This window comes from Apteryx rowi, unplaced genomic scaffold (assembly GCF_003343035.1).
Source record: "Apteryx rowi isolate R43461 unplaced genomic scaffold, aptRow1 scaffold_1047, whole genome shotgun sequence".
In the NCBI taxonomy this organism is placed as follows: Eukaryota; Metazoa; Chordata; class Aves; order Apterygiformes; family Apterygidae; genus Apteryx; species Apteryx rowi.
The window spans coordinates 80,342-97,595 of record NW_020447250.1 but is presented as its reverse complement, the minus strand read 5'-3'; the positions used below and the strand labels follow the sequence as shown (position 1 = coordinate 97,595).

The window sequence follows — 17,254 nt, the reverse complement described above, 5'->3', positions numbered from 1 at the left end:
GACCCCCTGCCCTCCCCGCAGCCCCCCCCGGCAGCGCGGGGGGCAGCGCGGGTGCTGGGTGCGGGTGCCGCCGCCTCCGAGGCCCTGGCCCTGCGGCGCCCACCGGGGCAGGAGCCCGAGTCTCCCACCCACCCGCCGCCTCCCAGCACGGCTGCACGGGGGGGTCCCGGCGCACCCAGCTCCTGTGCTGTGTCCCGTCCCAGTGCACCCAGCTCCTGTGCTGCATCCCATCCCGGTGCACCAAGCTCCTGCATCGCATCCCTGCAGGGTGCACCAAGCTCCCGTGCCGTGTCCCTTCCCGGTGCACCCAGCTCCTGCACCGTGTCCCAGTGCATCGAGCTCCTGTGCTGACTCCCAGCAGGGTGCACCGAAACTCCCGCACCATGTCCCGTCCTGGTGCACCCAGCTCCTGTGCTGCATCCCATCCCAGTGCACCAAGCTCCCGCACCGCGTCCCCACAGGGTGCACCGAGTTCCCGTTCCGCGTCCAGTTCCAGTGCACCGAGCTCCTGCACTTCGTCCCGTCCCGGTGCACCCAGCTCCTGTGCTGTGTCCCATCCCGGTGCACCCAGCTCCTGCGCTGCATCCCTGCAGGGTGCACCGAGCTCCCATGCTGTGTCCCATCCTGGTGCACCAAGTTCCCGTTCCGCGTCCAGTCCTGGTGCACCGAGCTCCTGTGCTGCATCCCATCCTGGTGCACCAAGCTCCTGCACCGTGTCCCAGCAGGGTGCACCGAGCTCTTGTGCCATGTCCCCACAGGGTGCACCGAGCTCCTGTGCTGCGTCCCATCCTGGTGCACCCAGCTCCCGTGCCACATCCAGTCCTGGTGCACCGAGCTCCTTTGCTGCATTCCATCCTGGTGCACCGAGCTCCCATGCCACGTCCCTGCAGGGTGCGCCGAGCTCCCGTGCCACATCCAGTCCTGGTGCACCGAGCTCCTTTGCTGCATTCCATCCTGGTGCACCGAGCTCCCATGCCGCGTCCCTGCAGGGTGCGCCGAGCTCCCGTGCTATGTCCCATCCTGGTGCACCAAGCTCCCACGCTGCGTCCCATCCCRGTGCACCGAGCTCCTGCACCGCATCCCATCCCAGTGCACCAAGTTCTTGCGCCACATCCTGGCAAGGTGCACCGAGCTCCCGCACCAAGTCCCGTCCCGGTGCACAGAGCTCGGCCAGGCCCCAGTGGTGTCCCCCAGACGGTTCCCTCCCCCCCATGGGGGGGGGGGGGKCCGTGTCCCCCCCCCATAGGGCTCCTTGTCTCCCCAGTGCTCCCCGCGCCCGGGTCCCTGCCCTCCCATGTACCCCTGCAGGGGGGGGTCCCTGCCTCCCAGGGGGCCACCCTTAGGGTTCCCTGACCCTCCCGATGTCCCCACGGGTGTCTTTTCCCCAGGTGCCCCCCCCCCCAAGGGGTCCCCCAAAAGGGGGCGGCCATTCCGCGCCCCCCTCCCCACGTGGCAAACTTCGGGCAGGCGCCCTCAACAGAGATGGCCGGGCGCGCTTCACCGACGCCTACTGCGCCTGCGCGGCGGCAACCGGCGCCAGGAGGCGGGGCGTCCGAGCCGCGCATGCGCCCTTCTCCCCCCGGGCGGTGCTGTGGGCGGGGGAAAGGGGAAGGGCCGGGCGGAACCGCGGGGCCGCGCGGGCCCTCTGCGCATGCGCGGCCGGAAGTGCGCGCCGGCCCCTGCATAAGAGCCCGGGAGACCCCGCGACGGCCCTTTTTTCGCTCCCTTGCCGGACGCCGGAGCCGCCGCCATGTGAGCGCGGGGAGGGACGCAGGGGGCAGCTCCGGCCTTGGGGGGGTGCTGAGGAGGGGATTTTGGGGAAGGGGAGGGTGCGGAGGGGCCTCGAGGGCTCCTGGGGGTGTCCTGGGCTCGGGGGGGCCTCAGGCTTGTGGGGGGGGGGGCTCAGGCCTGGGGGGGGGTGGAGGCCTCAGACTTGGGCGGGGGCGTTGGAGCTCCCTGAGGTAAAATTTGGGGAGGTGTCAGATTAGGGGGATTGTTGGAGGCTCCCTGAGGTAAAATTTGGGATGTTCTGAGTTCTAGGGGGTTTTTGGGGGCTCCCTGAGGTAAAATCTGGGGAGGCCTCAGGCTGTGGGGGGTGTTGGGGGCTTCCTGAGTAAATTTGGGGAGGCCTCAGGTTGGCAGTGGGCCCTGGGGAGGGGGGTGGTGATGTCTATGCCTTGTTTTGGGTTTGTGAGGTGCTGAGAGCTTCCTGCCTTGGGGGTCTGGGGGGTTTTCTGTGGGTCTAAGGGGGCCTGGAGGCCTCCTGGGGTAGGGGGAGTTGGGGGGGGCTGCTTTGGGGGTGTCCTGAGTGGGAGGTGATGGGGAGCTCTGGGTTAAAGAGGGGGGCAGGCTTCACTCTGCCGCCCCCCCCCCCCCAGTAGGGCAGCCCCCCTATGAGGAAGGGGGCAGCCCCCAGGCAGTGCAGAGCCCTTCTGCAGCCAGGCACATCCCTGGTGCACACAAGGGCCTGAAGACACCCTTGTAGGGCTGTTTGTACACCTCGGCACAGACCCCTCTTTCCATGTACACCCTAACACATACACCCATAGATAGCAGACCCTGGGACCTGCCTCTGTGTGTGTGTACCGCAGTACACGTGCCCTGTTCTTGGGACGCTCCTCCGTGCGTGCTGTCTGTCCAGCCTGTTGATGCTGCCTTTATGTGCACAGTGGCACACAGGGCTGAGTACACCCCCTATAAAGTACAGCCCAACATACACCACCTGTGCTCAGGGGGATGGAGCAGCCTCCCAGCACGAAAACACAAACACACGCCCTGGGAAAATTCCCTGTTGTGCTTGTGAACACCCTGAATCCAGTGTGCGTGTGCTTTGCGTCCCCAGCAACAGCCCCAAAGTGCAGGGACACCCGTGTGGAGCTTGGACGTGTCCTGTGCGTGTGTGCAGACACCCCTTGTGTGTGCAGCCACGTGCTCCTGACACACACACGCGACGCCTGGGGATACGCACACGGTTGGCTAGAGCACCCAGCGCCCCGTGCAAGGGCCTCTCCCCTGTCCTGCCCTGTTCAGGGCAGCCCTGGAGGGAGAAATGCTCCCAGAGAATCCCCTGCTTTCCATGGGGAAAGGCATTTTCCCAGTAGGACGCATCTAGGGGTGCCTGGGCAGAGTTCCGTCCCTGCCGGGCTCCGGGACCACCCAAAAGTGCTCACACTTTCCTCTTAATCAGCGGGGCTGATCCGTATCGAGGGTCACCTGGACAAGGAGAGCTGGCAGGGAGCAGGCCTGGCTCAGAGGGAGAACGGGAGACTCGGKGTTGCTTCCCCTGACCCTCGTCCCATCTCTCCGTCCGCAGAATGACCGACTGGGAGACGGCGCCTGCCGTCACGGAGACCCCCGACATCAAACTGTTCGGCAAGTGGAGCACGGACGACGTGCAGATCAATGACATCTCCCTCCAGGTATTTTTTTTGCGGGGGGGAGAAAGGTTTAAACGAGGGCTCTGGGTGCTCTCTGTTCCCCSCTCGGCACCCTCCGCGCGCTCCCGAGTCTCACGGCGGCGTGGCGGGGGGAYGTCGCTGACCGTCTGTGCCCCGCCAGGACTACATCGCCGTCAAGGAGAAGTACGCCAAGTACCTGCCCCACAGCGCCGGGCGCTACGCGGCCAAGCGCTTCCGCAAGGCGCAGTGCCCCATCGTGGAGCGCCTCACCAACTCCATGATGATGCACGGCCGCAACAACGGCAAGAAGCTCATGACCGTGCGCATCGTCAAGCACGCCTTCGAGATCATCCACCTGCTCACCGGAGAGGTGGGGGGCGGCGGCGCGGGGAAATCGGGGCGCCGGGGCGGCCCAGGGGCGTCGAGACGTGGCGACGGGGGTGGTTTCGGGTGGGTGACGGGGCCTGGATCGGGCGCGAGGTGACGCGGGGCCTGCCGCGGGGTGCCCGCGGCTCACTTCTCCTCCCCCTCCTGCGCCTCGGCAGAACCCCCTGCAAGTCCTGGTTAACGCCATCATCAACAGCGGACCCCGCGAGGACTCGACCCGCATCGGCCGCGCCGGCACCGTCAGGAGACAGGCCGTGGACGTGTCCCCGCTGCGCCGCGTCAACCAGGCGAGTCCCCCGCTTTTTCCTCTCCCTCCGCGCGCCCCCACTTGAGGGTTTCCCCACCGGGTCCCCCCCCCGGCCCTGACGCCTCCCGCTTCCCCCAGGCCATCTGGCTGCTGTGCACCGGGGCCCGCGAAGCCGCTTTCCGCAACATCAAGACCATCGCCGAGTGCCTGGCGGACGAGCTCATCAACGCCGCCAAGGTGAGGTGGCGGGAAGGGAGGAGGAGACGAGGGACGGGGCTGGCGCCGCTCGTGCCCTCTTTTTGGGGGTCCCTCAGCTCCGCGGGCGGCTCTTGGTGCCGGTGCTYGTGGTCTCACCGCTCTGATCTCGCCCCCCCCAGGGCTCCTCCAACTCTTACGCCATCAAGAAGAAGGACGAGCTGGAGCGCGTGGCCAAGTCCAACCGCTAAAAGACGCTGCTGCGGCCTCGCGAATAAAGTTCATTTCTATTCTCTCTGGTGCCCTCTCTGCCCCCAGGCTGGTCAAAGCGTGGGAGCGGGCSTTTTCCTCCTCTATCCCGGCCTGGTGCTGCCTCCAGGTGGGAAGAGGGGATCCAGGGGATGCCCTGGCCTGGGYGCGTGCGTAGCTGAGGCCTGGCAGAGCTGGGGGGAAGGCGGAGGCTGCTGCCTTGTCCCCTGGCGTGGGGATTCCCCAACTCAGCCCTCGTTCCCGGTCCCGGCGCTGGATGGGGAACTTCCCTGTGCCTGGAAACGGGGAAGTTGGGGCTTGAGCTGATCCCTTCTGTGCCTGCCCGCGCTCCCTCTTTCCCTTTGCCCCCGGAGCCGGTGGGGATCTGGGACCAGAAGAGGAAGGAGCCGGGTTGCCAGTGGCTCCGGGGAGGGGCCGGAGGAGGAAGAAAGGCCCCGGTTAAATATAACAGAGGCACCTCCCTGCGGGTGACTGGGGGAGAGGGCTTTGCCCTGGGAACCAGTTCCTCCAGCCGCCCGGGTGGCCCCGGCCAGTCGGAGCGGAGCCAAGGCCGGGGGTTGGATCTGGGGCTCCGGCGCTGGYGGAGGCTGGTGCCTGCGGGACGGATAAGCGCCGGCTCCCCGCGTGGTGCCCGCCACGGCGTGGGGCACCTGTGCCCAGGGTTTTACCCCTGGGGGGGCGCCGGGAGCGGGTCCGGCGTAGCGCGGCGCTGGGGGCGTGACAGCGGCGAGCGTCCTCCCCGGGGCGCGAGTTCCAGGCGGGACCGGCCGTGCCCGGAGCGAGCTGAGCGGGACCTCGTTGGGCTCCTGCGTCTTCCCCCCCGAACCCCGGTGCATCTGGGTGAGTACAGACAGGGACAAGAGGGCCCGGGGGGCAAAGGAGCTTTTTTGGGGAGGGGGATTGAGGGGTGTTGGCAAGGCTGGGGGTCCCCAAGTTTGGGACGTGCTTGAGCGAGCAGCACCGCGGGCGCTGGCACGGCTTGAAGGTTGGACTTGGGAGGTTTTTGCGGAAGCGTTGGTGTCTCTGGGGGACCCCAAGGGGGGGGGGCACGGGAGGTTCTTCGGCACCRTGGGGGCACCCCGGGGCTGAGGGGATGTTTGACTACGGCAAACGCGGGCGGCTTTTGGGATTGGGATGAGGAGCACAGCGTGGGTTTGATGCCCCGTGCCGGCAAGGGAGGCCCGGGGTGGCTGCTTTTGGGGCGCTGCTGACCCCGGGGTGCTACCAGCTCTCGGGCAAAGGTGTCCGAGTGGGGCTGGGGCGACGCCGGGTCCGTCCGCTCCCGCGCCGGGCTGCCCTTATCTCTACTGGGTAAATACCTTCCGCTCTTTCTGCCTGTTAGGGACGTCGCCGCCGCTGCCACCATGACGTGCTCGGCGGCCGGGACCAGCCTCGCCGGCGAGTCCGAGGGCTCCGCGCTGGACTGCATCATCTGCTTCACCCGCTACGACCGCGTCTTCAAGGTGCCCAAGGCGCTGGCGTGCGGGCACACCTTCTGCCTCGAGTGCCTGGCTCGGCTCAGCGTCGCGGCCACCGCTGCCACCACCCTGCTCTGCCCCGTGTGCCGCCGGCCCACGGCTCTGCCGCGCCGCCGCGGCCTCCCCGCCTTGCCCACCCGCTCCGACCTGCTGGCGCTGCTGCCCGCCGACGTCCCCGCCGCCCCCGGCTCCGTCCGCTTCAGCCGCCCCCGGGGGCTGCTCTACGTCGCCGCGCCGTCGCTCAAGCCGGACCAGGTGCCCACGGTGACCCTCAGCCTGGAGGTGGGGCAGCCCCAGCCCCCCTCCCCGCCGCGGCGCCGCGGCTGGCCCTGGCCCTCGCGCCGGCGGCCGCTCTGCAAAGCCGCGGCGCTGGCTTGCTCGCTGGTGGTCGTGGGGGGCTTGGCGCTCTGCAGCGTCTTCCTCTTCTTCCTCCTGCCCGCGGCGTGCGGAGCTGGCGTCCCCGCCGCCAACAGCACCTGCCAGGGGCAGCCCTGGGGTCCCTTGTACGACGAGCCCGACGCCACTGTCACCCCCCCGGCCGAAGGGGACGCCCGCGCTGCAGAGGCGGCCGGCGGAGGGTGGTTCTCCGGCGTCATGGTGGCACTGCGGGGGCCGGCGCCCCTCCAGCCCTGATGTGTGTCCTCCGGGCAATTACGGACTCTGAGCGTGTGGCTGTGTGGGGAGGTGTCCCAGGATTTTGGGGGGAAGGGGGAGACCACCCCAATGTCCCCCCTCCCCATATTAAACAGGTTGATTTTTCTGCGCGCCGACCGCGTCCCGGTGCATCTTTTGCAAGCGCGATGAGTGCGATCCCCTTCTCCGTGCGCCCCATGGGCTTTTGGGGTGTGAATGAGGCGAAACACCCACCCCAAGCCGGTGCCAGGACGCCTGGGTCCCGTGCCGGGGGTGGGAGGGTGCCCARTTTTCCTCCTTCTGCTTGTACCCATGTGGGCTGGTTCTTCCTCCCCTTCCCCCCCCCCCCATCCCCTGCCCCGCGGTGGTGCCTGGCACAACTGTCGCCTTCCCCAGCCCCTATCACAACCAGTCCCGATACCAGCAGGAGCCAGCCCAGCCTGGGGCCGTGACGGTGTTTGTGTGTGCTTTGGGGGTGTGGGGCTTGTACTGGGCACTGCAATAACTCTCCATGGTTTTGGGGGTGCTGTAGAAATGGGGTTGTGTGTTGCTCCAGAAACAACCAGACTGTTTTCTTGGGCTCSYTGTYACCCCAAACYCCAGGGCTGAGCACAACCCAAGGAGTTATTACATGCCGGGGAAGGAGGTTGTGACCTGGCTACAACCATCCAGYGTTTTGGGGGTAGCTGGGGGTCTGAGCAAGGGCAGCAACCCCAGTGGGGGCTGGTGTGGGGGTTGCTCGCTTGATTTTTTTTTTTTCAGGCTAAACAAGATGACAGACAACTGAGAATAACCAGAGTCTGGTTGTTCACTAAAGTGCGACTGTACATATGAGAAACCAGACCCTGTCGTATACAACAGTCTGTGCGTACAGGACAGTAACCTGACCCAACGGAGCGGTACATACACCTTGATCAAACATACAGGTAACCAGACCCAGCCACTGACCATCCGACTGTGCTCATGCCTCACTGGAGATGGGTGTGAGCTACAGTCGGACAATACATAAGAACCAGACCTGACTGTACCAACAGCTGGCCCCAGCCAGTCATGAGCTACAGCCTGACAGTACATTACAGTAACCCGATCCCATTGTGCAATACGATTTGATTGTACGTACAAGTAACCAGAGAAAGTTGTGCACTAAAGTCTGACTAAACTTACGAGCAACTAGACTCAGTGGTACGCTACAGCCTGACAGTAACTTACAGGCATCACGGCCAGCCACTCGCGACACAGCCGGCTGCACCCCCGGGCCTGGCCCTGCGGCCCCACATCAACTGCATCAACAGGCGGACCCGCTCCTAGGCTACAATAATACTGTACAGGGGATTAACTGAGCGTGGCCACCTGCTACACCCGGGCCGCGTGTACCCGGAGTCTAGCTCCGGCTGTGCGCAACAGCGCGGGGCGATGCAGGGAAGTTGTGTGCATGTAGCAGGGAGGTGTTTTTTTTTGTTGGGGGGGGTAAATGTGTTTGCTGGGCTGTCCGACTGTGCTACAGCCGGAGCCGGGGGAATGCGGGTGACTGGAGAGGAATTTGGGGGCTTTCCTGGTTAACTCAGCCCACCCATCTTCACTCGTTCTGACCACCCAACTGGCTTATGGAACAGCCTCTCTCCACCCCATAGTTTGCTGCTTGACAACAGGCGGAGGCGGGTGACAGGCGGAGGACACACACCGAGCCCGGGTTTCCCAGGCACAGCCGTGGACGGAGACATGGGCTCAGGGCAAGACAGGGGGAGTTTAAAAAAAAAATTAAGAAAAGAGGTTCCGCCCTCCCTGCTTAGCCCTGCCCCCACTGGCCACACCCTGCTTAGCCCCGCCCTCAGCTCTTAGCCCCGCCCCCGGCTCTTAGCCCCGCCCCTCCCCGCGGCAGCGGCAGGGTCACTTGTAGAGGAGGTGGACGCGGCTGCCGTCGCAGTTGCYGCGGCCCAGCTTGTCGGCCTGCTCGGAGACGAGGCAGCGCACGAGGGGCAGGCTGGGCTGGTAGAAGGGGGCCGGGGCCGGCGCGGCCCCCAACCCCGGGGCGAAGTGGTTGTCGGYCTCGCGGGAGGGGTTGGACGACCGCCGGCGCGACCGCAGCTGCTGCCGGTCCTGGAGCTGCTGCCGGAGCTCCGACACCCGCTCTTCCTTCTGCCAGGCACAGAGGCGGGCGGTGAGCCTGGTGTCCGCCTGTCCGTGCAGCATCTTCCCCCCCYCTTCCTCCTCCTCCYGTGGGTGTCGTGTGCCAAGCTGGGACCCCCCCCTGCACCGCCCCAGTTGGGGTGTTGAGGCAGGCACAGGGCCCCAGAGGTGACAACCCCTCTTTGCACACCTGCACGTTACCCAGACGTCAACACCTCAACCCCACCGCCTGTCTCGACCCCCCTCTTCCAGCTGTACAGGCACCACCCCRCAGCCCCAGGGTTTTCCCGCACCCACCTCAGCAATGATCTTCTCCAGTTCTCGGTTCTCCTTCTCCAGCAGCCGGGACTTCTCCTCTTCGTTGTTGTTGGTGGACGAGCCCGTCTTCATGGTGTCCTGCTGCTCCGACTGCCACTCGCCCCGGGTGATGAGGCGTCGCATCTGCAACCGTCCCCGGCTGTCAGAGCGGAGACCCCCCCCTGCCCAGCCCAACACCCGGAGGATACACATGCCTGGCTTTGCTCTGCCGCCTGTCAGAGCCAACACCCCGACCCTACACCTGGAGAATGCACTTCTACAGCCTGACATCCCACCTGGAGGATGCAACCACCCAGCCTTCCTCTGCCGACTGTCAGAGACCGGCAGACCTGTTGGCAGCTGCCCAGATAGCTGTTCCCTCCCTGGTTGTCAGGCGGAGAAACACCCRGTCCCCACCAGCCCCTTCCCCACTGGGTCACATGGCACCTTGGGCACGAAGAGGACCACCAAGGTGATGTAGGAGGAGAAGACGACAGCGAGCGAGGCGAAGGCGAAGGCCGCATCCTGCTGGCTGCTGAGGATCATAGTGACGGGCGCGGTGATGAGGCAGAGGACCTGCGGGAACGGGGAAGTTACGGGGTCATCGTACRGGATGTGGGATGGGGGGTACGGCCACCCCTTCCCCAGCCGGCCGCCCCACCGTACCGCCACGTTGTAGATGGCCATGCCCACGGCCCGGTGGTCGTTGATCTTCTCCGTGGACACACTCTTGGTCTCATAGGCCAGGAAGATGCCCAGCAGCAGCAGCAACCCCTTGAAGCCGTAAAATATCCCTGGAAGGAAGAAGACCGGTGGTCAAAGAGGGGAGAGGGGACCCCGTTGGACTTCCATGGGCTCCTCTGGGCCCCTTGCAACGTGCCCCCCAACCCTAGSTGTAGCCCCCAGCCTTGCCTGCACCCCCCAAGTCCTGCCTGCACCCCTAGACCTGCTGGAACCCCCCCCATCCCTTTCCATCCCTGCCTTCCCCAGGATTCCCATGCCCACCAAGCCAGGTGTTCATCTTGGTGGAGCTGCAGTGCTCCAGCTGGGGCAGGATGGAGACGTCGGTGTCCGTCTTGGGCTCCTCTTTGGTGAACTCCTGGAGTGACGGGATGGGAAATGGAGTGTGAGCGTCTGGTTGGGGGGCAGCAGCCTTTGCTGTGAGCTTCCCCCCCCCAGCAGTGCCCTGATGCCGTGAGCTTCCCCCCCCAGCACTGCCTCACCTCGATGGTGCGGTGCAGAGGGTCCACGATTTGCCAGATGAACAGCGTGACCACGTCCAGCCCCACCAGCAGCCCCACAGTGGCGTACAGCTTCCAGGGCTCCAGGGTCTGGGCAGGCAGGGGGTCAGGGAGACACCGAGTCAGCACTGCCCCATACCACCCCCAACCCCCCCAAAAAAAAATACCCCATGGGGTCATCCCTCACCTTCCGCTTCTCTTTCTTCTCCTCCTTCTTGGTGAACACGGTGTGGACCCACCAGATCTTGGTGAACATGCTGCCGTATGCCAGGCTAAACCCTAGTCCGAGCAGCCAGAGCCGGGCCTGCGAAGGGCACGTGGTTGGCGGAGGAATGCTGGTTGCACCCCCAGGCTACTGTCCTCCGGCTGGACGGCTCCGCCTGTACCCCCTCCGGCTGTACCTCCTCCAGGTGCACCCATCACCTGGACGTACCCCTCCCCATCCCATGGCTGTATGCTTTGGCTGTGTCCCCTTCAGCTGTACCTCGTCCGGCTGTATCCCTACACCCTGCCTGGCCTTACCTGGCAGACGAAAGGGAAGAGCCCCGGCCCGATGTGGTACCCGTCCAAGCCCAGGGGGAAGACGGCCGCGAGCGCCAGCGTGCAGCCCACAGCCGTCATGTTGTTCAGGTACGGCTGGGAGTTCTGGATGTACCTGGAGGGGGAGCGATGTGTTAACACCTTTCCTTCGAAGGATGAGAAAGAAGTAAAAAGAAGACGGTAACATCTATGCATAAATGCACAAACGCTGATTTAAAGGGAACTATGAAGYGTTGCTGTTTGTCTTCGGGAAGAAATGGGACTGACAGATAACAAGCCCTGGCAAAGGGAGGGTGGAAACCACGTGCTACGGTTAGACCCTTAATAGCACCAGAAACTCCTACGGAACGGGCTGCTCCTGCTTGGGAAACGAGGATAACCATTAATAGCAACCTTTGTTGGGTTTTTTTTTTTTTGCTTCCGTAGGTAGCACGTGAGAATAAATAATCCCTTCCACTCTTGTGGGTATCGATAACCATATGCTGCTTCGCTCYGCTTCTGCGGTCGCGTTTTTGGCCTACAGGCAGGTATGAAGAGGACAAGCCGTAACACTCGCCCTACACCCGGGGACGATGGTGCGGCGGGGCAGAGGGGTTTGCTCACCGGACGTGCCCGTTGTAGATGTTGAAGGCCAGGCAGATGATGGCCAGCAGGATGCCCAGCGAGGCCAGCACCGAGACGGAGATGAAGAGCTTCTGGGAGAGGAACCGGAAGGTGGTGATGACCTTGGTATAGTCGGCCGGCGGGGCACCTCCTGCAGAGCCCACGGTGCGATTAGGGGTATGGAGGGGGGGGTTCTGGGCCCTTCCCCACCCTTCCCTATGGCAGGAGCTCCCCACAGTCCCGGGGGGGGACCCCACAAGCACCGGGAACCCCCCAGCATCCCTCTCCAGGCACCACCGAGCCCCCCCCGGCCCCACGCGGCCCCTCTCACCAATCCACTTGTCGTTGTTGTACCAGGACAGGTTGTCCTTGGTGCTGTCGTAGTAGCCGATCTTCTTGTAGACACCGCCTGTGCGGGGAGCGGGGATGGGTCAGGCGGGAGGGAAGGAGGCACAGCYCCTGTGCAACACCCCCGCCAACCTACAGTGTTTCTGCACACCCCCCACCTGCACAACCTCCCTCTGTCACACAGACGAGTGGTTGTGCAGCAGCCAGGCTGTTTGGCTGTACACGTGCACCGTCTGGGACGTGCACCACTTGGGGAYGTACAACTACGCAAATAGGTTGTGGGTGTTCACGTGGGTACGACTGTTCCTGTTGTGCATTTTTGTTCTATAGGCAACAGGGCTTGTTGCATGCAGTTATGTGATAGTAAGTGTTGTTCTTGTGCGAGCGACTGTTGTGTGCAGCAAGGGTTGTTGGAGGGGCTTTGACCCTGCTGTCTTTAAGGTGGCTGCGTTGTTACTGGCAGTGCGGAAGGGTGGTGGTGCCCATCATGTTGTTGCGTGTGCTGGGGCGGTGTTGTGGTGCTGTATTGCCGAGCGTCATTGCTGTGATATTGCCCTGTCAGCAGCCTGTGGTTGTGACCCTGTGTCGCAAGCGTTGTGTTCACTCACACCAGCGGTAGGGTGTTGACACATGCTKTGGTTGCTGCAGTTGTTGTGTGTGAAGGGGTGTTGCCGGATGCTCGGTGGTGGTTGCCGTGTGCAACACGGTGATGCTGTCACCCCGTTGCGGYCGCTGCCCGTGCTCGCTCACCTTGCAGCTGCTCAATGAGGGTCCAGGCCATGCGGGAGCCGCTGGCGTCGAAGACGACGTGGCCCTACGCGGTGGGATGGAGATGGGTGTCAGGGCCCCGTGGTGCTGCCTGCAGCAGGACCGTGTGGCCAGAGGGGTGTCAGGGGGCAAAATTTTGGCAGTTTTCACCACCCCAGGAGTTTTTTGGGAGCAGTTCATGGGGATGCCCTCAAAGGCGGAAGAGCTGGGGACGTGGGAAACCTTGTTGGTGAGAGGTACTGTGGTGGGACCAGGGGCAAGCAGGGGCTGGGGGATGCGCAGAGGCTCGGGTGTGTGTTGAGGGGGTCACATGAGCTCTGGGGCCAGATGTGTAAAGGGGCCAGATGTGCTCGGACAAGACGTGCGCTGGGGCCAGACGTGCTCTGACCAGGCAACGCACCGAGACGCCCTCGAAGGCGGAGGAGTTGAGTGCCCGGTAGATCTCGTCGGTGATGTTCTTGTTGTTGTAGTTGAAGTCCTCCAGGCGCAGCCCCTTTTTGACCAGCTCCGCTGAGGTCTTGTTGAGGGCCAGGGCCAAGGCCCAGATGGCATCGTAGGCCAGCGGTGCCTCCTGGAAACCTCCCGTCTCCTCGGGGTTCTTGCCCAGCCGCTTCTGCAGCTTCTCGATGAACTCCTGGGATGTCTGGGGAGGGGAGGGGGGGAAGGGTGAGAAGGTTGGTCACGTGGCGGGTGGGATGGAGTGGAGCCCCGGGACCCTTCCTGCCCTGTCGACATCCCCATGGGGCCGTTCACCCTTCCTGTACCATGTTGGAGATGCTGCGGGTGTTCTCGGGGTTGAGCATGACGATCTCCGTGGTGACGTGCCCCTCCACGGCCTCTGCCATCTCTGCCTCCGTGCAGTTGATGGCCGGGTCCTTGATGCGAAACCAGTTGTCGGCGTACCAGCCGATGAGGAACCAGACGTACTTCTTTCCGTACAGCTTCTCCTTGTAGACCTGTGGCAGGGCGAGATGCAGCGCTGAGGCGGTGGCTCGGAGTGAGACTTCAGCCCTCCTTCTCCCCGTCCTTCACCTCATTCACTCCTCACTCATCTATTGCCCTTCTCCCCGTCCTGTCCATCCAGCCAGACATCCATCCATCCATCCGTCCTTCACTCTTCACCCCATGCCTCCAGTCACCCATTTCACTTCACACCGTCCCACCTGCCCACCGTCTAACAGTCCTACCATATATCTATCCATACTTTTATCCATCCATCCTCCCTTGCTCCATTCTGTCCGCTTACCTGTACATCTCAGCATCTCACCCACCAGCCCATCCCACCATCCATCTCCCCACCCACGCATCTGCCCCACTTCCATCCCTCTGTCCATCCGTCCTTCCTCGCTGCAATCCATTCCCGTCCTCCTTCACGCCAGCCCACCTGCTCGCCCTGCAACCCCCCCCCCACCCTTTCTACCACGCACACCTCTGCTCTCACCTCACAGAAGACTTTACGCGCCTCCGTCTCGTAGAAGAGYCCCACGATGATACGGGCATCCTGGCGCTGCGGGGAGACAGGTCACCCCGGGGCACGACTCCTCCTGGTGCACAGAGCGCCAACCCCACCCGGCGTCTTGTGCACCATTTTGCCTACGTTTGCACGGCAGGGCTGATGATACAGTCCAAAGCAGAGGAGAATTTGAACTCGGGGGCTGCACGTGCATGGCCAGGTCAAGGGCACTGCTCTTTCCACGGGCCCATTTCCTGGCCGGAGGAGATGCGTGTTCAAACCCCACCTTTGACCTGGATTCTGGGCATCCTGGGACGTCTCTGCTCGCAACCCTGGCCACCCGTGCTCCCTTTGGGGTGCAGGGCATGGCTGCAGCTGCACCCCTATGGCTGGGGGGGGTGCCACGGGGGAGGACTGCAGGATGGGGACGTGCCCTGAGTCCAGGTGGGCTCACCTTGAGGTTACGAACAGGCGCGGCAGGATCAGAGAAGAAACTCTGGCGGAAGGTGATCTCCAGGCCGGCTTCCTTCACCCGCTGGTCCAGGTCGTCGAGGGTCTGGCGCGAGGCGGGTGGAGGGGGAGCAGGCAGAGGGGGAGCAGGCAGACGGAGGGGGCAGGAGGGAAAGAGAGGGCAGAGTGAGTCCGGGGAGGACGGAGGGGCTGGAGGCACCAAGCAAGGGGCTCTGGGGTGGGTTGTTTGCCAGGGGTTGGCGATACTGCAGGAGGGGACTAAATCTGGAGCCGGACGTCGCTGGCTCCAGGTTGGGGGCTGCTGGGTGGGAGCGAGAGGTTGTGGGCAGGGGGCAAGGCAGGGGGTGGGAGGCACAGGGCGGCAGGCGGAGGTTGTAGGACCGCAAGGTGTCGGAGGCGAGGGGCAGGGGTTTGAGCGGGGTCGGGAGCAGAGTGCGCGCGTGCGTACCGAGGTGAAGACCTCCGTGGTCTGCTGGATGGTGGCGATCTTGGTCCAGCCCCACTTCTTGAAGAGCTGGACGCGCGTGGGGTTGTGCAGGGTGGCCGAGGGGTGGGTGCGGAAGAAGGTGGGGAAGCGCTGGCGGTTGGAGAGGGCTGGGGAGCTCGAGCCGTACGACAGCTGCAAGGCAGGCGGTAGAGAGGGGCTGTGAGCGCCGAACAGCCGCCTGCACCCCCTACAGCCGCACGCACCTTCCTGCCCTGACACAGGGGCAGCAACCACCTCACACCAGAGGGCAAAAAAAGGACAGAAAATGCTTGCTTTGGGGACATCTTTGTCTACCCCCGAGCTCACAGACAGTCGGACACACAACAACCATCAGCAGCTGCAACAGGAGCTTATCAATGCACACCACTGACAACTGTACATGTGCTGACAACTGCTGCTGAGCTGGCAACAGCAAAACAAGTTGGGAATCACAGCACAACAACAGCACAGGTGCGGGCATCGCTGCGAACACGCTGGCAACAAGCCCACACGAGAGTCAGCAATAACCGGGCATGTGGCAACAACCGCACACACAGCAAGAACAGCACGCATAAAACATCTACATGCCCAGCAACAGCTGGACATGTCAACAACTGTTCATCTGGCAACAGCCACACAGGCAGCAACGACCTCAAAGCAACAGTCGCACACGTAGCAACAGTTGTACACACAGCAACAGCTGCCTGCCCAGCAATATCTGCACATAGCTATAACGGGGCAACAGTGGCAGTAATAGCAACAGCCCCAGCAACAATCGTAGCTACAACCATGCACACAGCAATAGCCGTACTTTTCCCCCCAAACATCTAATCTCGTCTCTGTGAATATGTGTGTGATGGCACACACGTGCACGCACACCCAACCACTTCCTCACTGTGAAGCAAACACACGCTAACAGCTACACTCTGAAACAACTACCCCTCACATACACCCCGATAGACCCGCACACACTGCTGCGTCACTGCCACCGACTGCCAGACCCTAAACAAGCTCCTATCACCCCGTGACAACTCACCGCTGTCACCACAACGCACTCCCTGCTCCTGCAGAGACACAACCCAACCTCAACACCCCATGCTCACACCAACCCCTGGCCCAGCAAGGTACACCCTGGCAGAGAACAGGTCTCCAAGCTCRGCTGTGCCAACTTCTACCCTGCTTTGGTCTCCACCTGACTTGCTGTGCCCCAGGGTAAATCCCAGCGAGATGGGGCAGAAGGCAGGAGCCAAGGTGGGTCGTCCACCCTCATCCCACCACGTGTCCCTGCCGGGGGTTGCTCCTCACCACGATGAGGTTCCACATGCGGGCAGCCTCGGCCACCAGCGTGGAGACGCTGCTGCAGCCAGGCATGAGGATGATCTTGATGGGGTCGTTGTAGAGCAGCTCGTAGAGATACTTGGTGGCCTGGCCTGGGTCACACTGCAGGAGAAGGGGGCGACGAGGGTCAAGCGGCTGCTGGGGACCCCCATCCACCCCCTTCCCCTGGTCCGGAGTTGTGGTAGACCTCCATGCTCCCAGCCCGACTCCTCCTGGTCTAACCCCTGGAACCCCTGGAGAACCCAGGCATCCAGGCTGCCCCTGCTCAGACCCCCAGACCCCACCGTCCCCAAGGGGGCCCAGGTGTCCGGGCTCCTCCTATGGCTTTGCTTGGCCCATCAGCCTAGGGGACGCAGATGTCCTGGCCCCGGGGGGGTGCCTGCCCGGATGCCCTGCTCCTTCCGGGCTCCTATGAATAATTCAGGGCATGAAGGCCCAAAAAAAGGAGCCAGGCACCGTCGCCATGGCAACCCAGCGGCAGGCCCAGCAGCATCCGCTGCCGTGGCAACCAGGCAGCACCAGCCCCGGGGTGCGGGAGGGATGGAGGGGGGACCCGGGGGCGGCGGGGCCAAGCACGGGCGGTTAAAGGCGCCGCCGCCGCCGCGGGACAGCGGCCGGCAGCGCCGCCCCCGCGGGGGGGGAGGGGGGAGGGAGGGCTTCCCGCCGGGTCCCGCCGGGCCCCCAGCCTGGCGTGGAGCTGTCTGCACCCGCTGAAAACAAGGGTCAGTTCCGGGTGAATTCCTGAAAGTTTAGCACGAGACCGTTGCCGTGTGGCCGGTCGCGGTGCCCAGGCCTGTGTCTGCCCGCGAAGATCCCCGCCGAGAAGCCTCTGCCGGCCCCGGCTCCAGAGCCATCCGTCCGCGTCCGCTTGGGAACCTCTCTTAGGCCGGCCCTGGCGCCAGGCATCGTCCGCGCACTCGGGAACCTCTCCTAGGCCAGCCCCGGTGCCAGGCGTCGTCCGTGCGATCGGGAACCTCTCCTGGTCCGGCCCCGG

The 17,254-nt window shown here is 64.0% G+C and overlaps 5 protein-coding genes across 5 annotated transcripts in view; 3 read left to right on the top strand and 2 right to left on the bottom strand.

The window, feature by feature from the left end:
* The window catches only part of LOC112967213 (zinc finger protein 11-like), a 108,366-nt gene that overhangs the window by 59,512 nt on the left and 31,600 nt on the right, over positions 1–17,254 (bottom strand). The gene's annotated exons all lie outside the window — the stretch shown is intronic.
* Positions 1–17,254, top strand: part of LOC112967127 (zinc finger protein 501-like) — a 109,327-nt gene that overhangs the window by 68,375 nt on the left and 23,698 nt on the right. The window lies entirely within an intron of this gene.
* On the top strand, positions 1,658–4,522 carry RPS5 (ribosomal protein S5). Its single transcript, XM_026068207.1, has 6 exons — positions 1,658–1,752; positions 3,314–3,419; positions 3,559–3,768; positions 3,944–4,072; positions 4,171–4,269; positions 4,410–4,522. Exons 2-6 carry the CDS (start codon positions 3,315–3,317, stop codon positions 4,476–4,478), a joined length of 612 nt encoding a protein of 203 aa, XP_025923992.1. The 5' UTR covers positions 1,658–1,752; position 3,314; the 3' UTR covers positions 4,479–4,522.
* On the top strand, positions 4,619–6,742 carry LOC112967221 (RING finger protein 225-like). The gene is made up of 2 exons (XM_026068193.1): positions 4,619–5,337; positions 5,840–6,742. Exon 2 carries the CDS (start codon positions 5,862–5,864, stop codon positions 6,606–6,608), a length of 747 nt encoding a protein of 248 aa, XP_025923978.1. The 5' UTR covers positions 4,619–5,337; positions 5,840–5,861; the 3' UTR covers positions 6,609–6,742.
* Positions 8,463–16,725, bottom strand: GABBR1 (gamma-aminobutyric acid type B receptor subunit 1). The gene is made up of 18 exons (XM_026068331.1): positions 16,717–16,725; positions 16,228–16,362; positions 14,905–15,075; positions 14,440–14,541; positions 13,974–14,039; positions 13,297–13,488; positions 12,933–13,175; positions 12,515–12,578; positions 11,748–11,825; positions 11,417–11,567; positions 10,796–10,928; positions 10,461–10,577; positions 10,256–10,363; positions 10,038–10,131; positions 9,699–9,826; positions 9,480–9,608; positions 9,033–9,176; positions 8,463–8,744 (listed from the first exon to the last, which is right to left on the bottom strand). Exons 1-18 carry the CDS (start codon positions 16,723–16,725, stop codon positions 8,496–8,498), a joined length of 2,313 nt encoding a protein of 770 aa, XP_025924116.1. The 3' UTR covers positions 8,463–8,495.